The 6,000-nt window shown below is 45.4% G+C and overlaps 1 protein-coding gene across 1 annotated transcript; it reads left to right on the top strand.

The window, feature by feature from the left end:
- On the top strand, positions 1–3,410 carry PtA15_4A672 (uncharacterized protein; the record flags this gene model as incomplete). The annotated part of the gene is made up of 5 exons (XM_053168580.1): positions 1–49; positions 2,256–2,617; positions 2,701–2,872; positions 2,953–3,249; positions 3,295–3,410. The coding sequence occupies 5 exons, from the start codon at positions 1–3 to the stop codon at positions 3,408–3,410; spliced, it is 996 nt and encodes a 331-aa protein (XP_053019775.1).
- Between the last annotated feature and the right edge of the window lie 2,590 nt (positions 3,411–6,000).

Here is a 6,000-nt window from a genome sequence, read left to right as displayed (position 1 = left end):
ATGCATCTGATACTTGGGGATTGCACCCACCAGACTGTGTCACACAAACGTACGCACTACAAACATGGATGAATTTGGGAAGGCATATATTGATCTTTTTTTTTTTTTTTTGAAATTTCTCTTTAATTTTTTTCCTTCCTGCAACATCATAATCCTTCTATCATCCCTCTTCCTCTTGACTTCCCCCTGTCTTAGTTTTCAACAATAGTAAAAACTTCATTTTGTTGCCAGATCGAATAGGTCATTTTTACATACTCATATGAATTATTCCTGAGAAAAAATAGTCTGTTCAGTCAGGCAGGGAGGGGGAGGGGGGAGGAGGAATGGGGAGGCATGAATTATTGTCACTTGAACCTGGCAGAAGTGTTGAAATCTACTTTCCAAAAAAAAAAAAAAAAAAAAAAAACCAATCAGTCTCAATATATCATGCTACATCAATTTTGTTCAAATTTGATGGCTTGTATATATGACTCATCATATCCAATATCCTAAATTTCTACTAGGCCTGAGATTGATTTAACGTTTGTACCAGATTTGAGTAAGGTGTCTTTTGCTTCTGTTTTTCAATCAAATACTAATGGGAGGTGTTTCCCCAATATATTCAATGGGTCAACTGATGTTAGCTCAGAATCTGAGGTTCAACATTTTTTGAATCTAAAGAGATTGATTGAGTCTGGTTGGTTTGAAACTAGTGTCTTTTGTGCTTCTGCCACTGTGTCTCAACCAGGGCTAAGATTTATATCATGATATTGGTACCATGAGGATCAGCAATATCTGAACAATAATTTGAGAAATCTTTGGTCTATGAAAGTCCCAAAATGTTGAAGTTACCATCTGATCAGTGTGAAATATTGCCTAATTGGTTGGTTTTGTTGTGCTTCTACAACTATATCTCAACTAGCAATGGGGATGACTTCATGATATTGGGACCATAATGATGAGAACATTTGAAAAATTAATTTAGGAAAGCTTTTTGCCAATGAACATCTCCCAATTTAGCAGCCCCATTTAATCAGTCACAAACTATTGCCTCATTTTTTGTGTTTCTGCCATTATATCTCAACCAGTAATGTTGATTATTTCATGATATTGGTACTAGAATGTTCATCCATTTGCTAAGAGTATTTTGGTGTATCTTTCATGTATGAAAATCCCAAAACCGAGCGGCTACAGTCTGATTAGTTTCAAAATATTGCCTAATTGGGTATTTCTTGGTGTTTCTGCCACTGTATCTAAACCAGGGCTAACATTTATTTCATGATATTAATACCATTGTAATAAGACATTTTGAGAGATTAATTTGGGTCAGCTCTTGACCATGAAAATACCAAAATGAGGCAGCTACAGTTTCATGACTCTCAAAATATCACCAATTTGGGCTTTTCTTTCTGTTTCTGCCACTATATCTCAACCGGGAATGGGTATTATTTCATGATATTGGTACGAAAATATTTGTCCATTTACAAAAATTATTTTGGTATAGCGTTCATGGATTGAAATCCCAAAAAGCAGCTGCTATAGTCTAATCTAAGTTTGTTAAAGACAGACAATCACGGAAACAAACTTCAAGGGTTTCCCCTACAATTTAATAAAAAAAAAAGAAATAAAATCACACCCAACCCAAAGCCCAATCTCTACTAGAGAGATTGCAAGCATTGGGCAGATGACCCCCGGCGCGCCGCATTTAAGGCAATTGCAAAGGGGGGTCATCAAAAATTAACCCTCAAACTGTGCACGCGCAACAGCAGAGGGGGTTGAGTCGACTCTCTGGCTGGAATTGCAGCGCAGCGAGTCGACTGGCGCTTCGTACCTGCCAGAGGTACCCCTACTTATAAGCACATTGTCTGATGTTAATCTGAACACATCCCAACCGTTCCCACCACAACCACAACACATCCTGCCTCTCCACGCCTCACATCAATCTTGGTCAACACCATCGTAGGGCCCGCTACGCCCCTCACAACAATTGCCCAAGCTCACACATCACCATGCCGCGTATCCAAGGTCATGCTACAGCCCAACTCTTTCAATCAATCTATCCCCACGACCCAAAAATCGCGGCCGGGAACCCCGCTCCAAGCCCCTCTGACAACCCACGCTTGCCCCTCCACAGGTTCCGCCCCCATACACCACTGGCAAGCGTCGACGGCGATCGGCAGACAACAACAATCTCCGCCGTGCCTGTATTTTGAATCTGGGTACTTTATTCCTTTGCCTCCAACACCTCCACCGCTTCATTTTTATCAACTCCTCAGCCTTCCCCCCTCGCACAGGCCCCGTCATTGTCCACCCTGGCCTTGACCCCGACCTCTCCGTGCCGCCCCACAACCTCTCCGACCACATCCTGGGCCCCGCTCGTCGGCTGGATAGTCATGGCCCCACTCTCAAGCGCTTCCAGCCCGTATGGATCACCCAATCCCCGCTCAGCTGCCGGCTCTCGCCCAAAACCAAGGCGCTTATTTGGATGCGGTTCCTGGACGGAGCCGGCAGGACGAAAGGCGCTCTCAAGGTGATGATTGCGCTGAATCTGCATTCGTCGCAGCAGGTGCTGCCGGTGATCACCAATCCGATCCTGACCTCGCTGCGATACCTGGGGGCTGAGAACGTGTATGTGTTGGTGTGTACACCCCGGAAGGACTGGCCCATCTGGGCGCGGTGCTAAGCGGACTGGGCGTGCAACACCACATGCGGTGTGCCAAGGAGGAGACGATCTGGATGGGTGTGGACCGGATCAAGCTGCTCTCGGAGTACCACAACCAGGCGCTGTTGGCCTTCGACAATGCTGACCGGGCCCTTGACGGGCTCTCCAACCTGGTCTTCATCGACGACGTCTTCCTCTGTGCCCAGGACATCCTTGAGCTGCTCTGGCAACGTCACTTCCAGGGGGCGGACTCGGCGTGCGGGACCGACTGGTGGGAGGCCAAGACGCTACGGGAACAGTACGGCTCGCAGACCCCTTGCCACCTGACGACGCCCGCTTGCATTCGGTGGTCTTCTACAACTCGTGGGTCACCCGCTCGTTGACAGGCAAGACGCTGCGCCCTTGGCTGCAGATCCTGACGGAGTACAAGGACGGCTACGCGGCAATCTGCGGGGCCAAGGAGTCGAAGGTCTTCCAGGCCCGCTTCCACAACGTACTCCCCGTGCCCGTGTATTTGTGCTGGAACGACATCGTTGCCCTGGCCCCAGCGCCCTTCCGGGGCCCAGAGGGACTCACCTTCCGCGCCGCCAACCGCCTCACTAACGAGTGTCCGTCCTCCGAGTGCCAGCTCTTTGCATAAGACTTCTCATTAGGCTTCAATAAATGCCTCCTCGTCCCTAATGTCGCCGTCACCTACACCCGCATCATCTACTATGCTGACGGCGTTGTCCGCGGCTCCAATTGCGACAACCGCCCCACGTCCCGTTGACCCTTCCATGGGGCCCCTGATAGCCAATTCTTGGTCGAGAAAATTGACTGGAGCAGCTACCCCAAGCCCGAAATTGTCGTTTGTTGGCCCGTCAGTCTCTCTCTCCTCTTCGCCACACCCTTTATTCCTTGCACTGGATTTGACTCTCTCTCTTGGTTCTTTGTTGTGGTAGGACCCAACCCCACCCACCCACCTCCCATGTGATGCAACCTCTTCCTCATCCCTCTCAGTAGAACTTGATAGACCCGACTGTGTTTGTCCCTCCTTCATTTTGTTTTTTGATCTTTTGCACGTACTCGCTGACTCTTCCCTTCGAAATACAGGTGCAATGGCCCTGGACTTATGTATAACCCTAATCCCCTTTCCTGATCCGCTCAACCCATTTACAGGAAATATTTGTGTTTCTTGCCATGAGCACCCCACTTGTCTGTTCAAAGATGTACATTTACCAACATTTTTCAGATTGAAAACAATAACTTGAAAGAAAGCTTATGGATTTGAAAAATAAAATTCTGTTGAGCAGCCTGGGGACACCCTTTTTATTTCTTTCACTGCACACATCCTTCCACCAAGACCTATCAGCCCTGCAGCATAGTCAAATTAGTGGTATGTGGCTGAAATTTCTACCAAATCACATGCTGAATTGAGGAATTGGGGGGAGTGAAATGAAAGCCATCAATGCATCTCTGAGTAAATTGTACAGTTATTTCAAGCTAAACCTTGGAAGTACAGCGGCGAAGCCGCCTTGGCCTCTAGTTAGTCTCAAAATATTGACTAATTGGGTATTTTTTGGTGTTTCTGCCACTGTATCTAAACCGGGGCTAACATGTATTTTATGATATTGATACCATTATAAAAAGACATTTTGAGAGATGAATTTGAGTCATCTCTTGAAAATGAAAATCCCAAAATGAGGCAGCTACAGTCTCATGAGTCTCAAAATATCACCAAATTGGGCTTTTCTTTCTGTTTCTGCCACCATATCTCAACCAGGAATGGTGATTATTTCAAGACATTGGTACAAAAATATTCATCCATTTCTAAAGATCATTTTGGTATAGCTTCCATGTATGGAAATGCCCAAAAGGAGCTTCTATAGTCTGATTAGTCTCAAAATATTGCCTAATTGGGTATTTTTTGGTGTTTCTGCCACTGTATCTCAACCCGCAATGCGAATGATTTCATGATATTGATACCATTATGATAAGGGATGTTGAGAGATTAATTTAGGTTGGCTCTTGACCATGAAAACCCCAAAATGTGGCAGATACCTTCTCATGAGTCTCAAAGTATCACCAAATTGGGGTTTTCTTCGTGTTTCCGCCACTATATCTCAACCAGGAATGGTAATTATTTCATGATGTTGGGACCAAAATATTCATCTATTTCCAAAGATTATTTTGGTATAGCTTTCATGTATGGAATTGCCCAAAAGGAGCTGCTATAGTCTGATTAGTCTCAAAATATTGACTAATTGGGTATTTTTTGGTGTTTCTGCCACTGTATCTAAACCGGGGCTAACATGTATTTTATGATATTGATACCATTATAAAAAGACATTTTGAGAGATGAATTTGAGTCATCTCTTGAAAATGAAAATCCCAAAATGAGGCAGCTACAGTCTCATGGGTCTCAAACAATCACCAAATTAGGTTTTTCTTTGTGTTTCTGCCACTATAACTCAACCAGGAATGGTGATCATTTCATGATATTGGTACCAGAATATTGCTACATTTCCAAATATTATTTTGGTATAGAGTTCATGGATTGAACTGCCAAAAAGGAGCTGCTATAGTCTAATCTAAGTATATTAAATCCACGCTTTTGTGGAAATTGGGATCAAGGGTTTCCCCTGCAATTTATTGAAAAGGGGCTAAAAAATTATCCCCCAACCCCACATGGAAAATTGGAACTCCTGTCCAACCTCCAATTTTCTCAGGTATCAGCATATTACGCTTAATACCGCAAGAAAATCAATTTAAAGTCCCCGAACATAAATGCCTCGGACTTGCCCCCCAATGCCTGAAGCAGGCATGAAAAGGGGCAGGGCTCAACCCCCTTGTGCCTGTTGCAATTGCAAGGGCAGGAGGGGGGCAAATAAGACGCAGAACGCGCAATTGAGTAAAACATTCACCTCAGGCCACTTGCAATTTCAAAGGAACGTGGCTTGTTGAAAAACCTGTGCAAACGCAACAGGCCAGGGTATTTTTTTGACCTCGGGCCTATTGCAAATGCAAAGGCGGAGGGGAAGGGATGACGGCCGCTCAATCTGTGCAAGCGCAACAGGGAAGCTGGAGATGCCGTCCGGAAAATCAAGCTAAGGGGCTGGGTATATATGTTCCCTTCAACCCATCCGACCAATTGCAAAAATACAAATCTGGTCATTCTACGCAACAAGGGGCACCTCCCCTTTCGGACGTGATGCACAAGAAGACATGTATTCAAACATTTCATCTCCTGGGCAAAGCGTGGGCGCTGCCCGGTTGACCTTGACACTGGACTCCCGCTCAAGCGCAATCGGGGGGATAGTCAGGGGGCTTATGTTGTTGTCTCCTGAGCTTTGCCTCATCATAGGCAAAGATCCCTTTCC

The sequence above is a fragment of the Puccinia triticina genome, chromosome 4A, assembly GCF_026914185.1.
Source record: "Puccinia triticina chromosome 4A, complete sequence".
In the NCBI taxonomy this organism is placed as follows: Eukaryota; Fungi; Basidiomycota; class Pucciniomycetes; order Pucciniales; family Pucciniaceae; genus Puccinia; species Puccinia triticina.
This window is presented reverse-complemented; position numbering and strand designations above follow the sequence as displayed.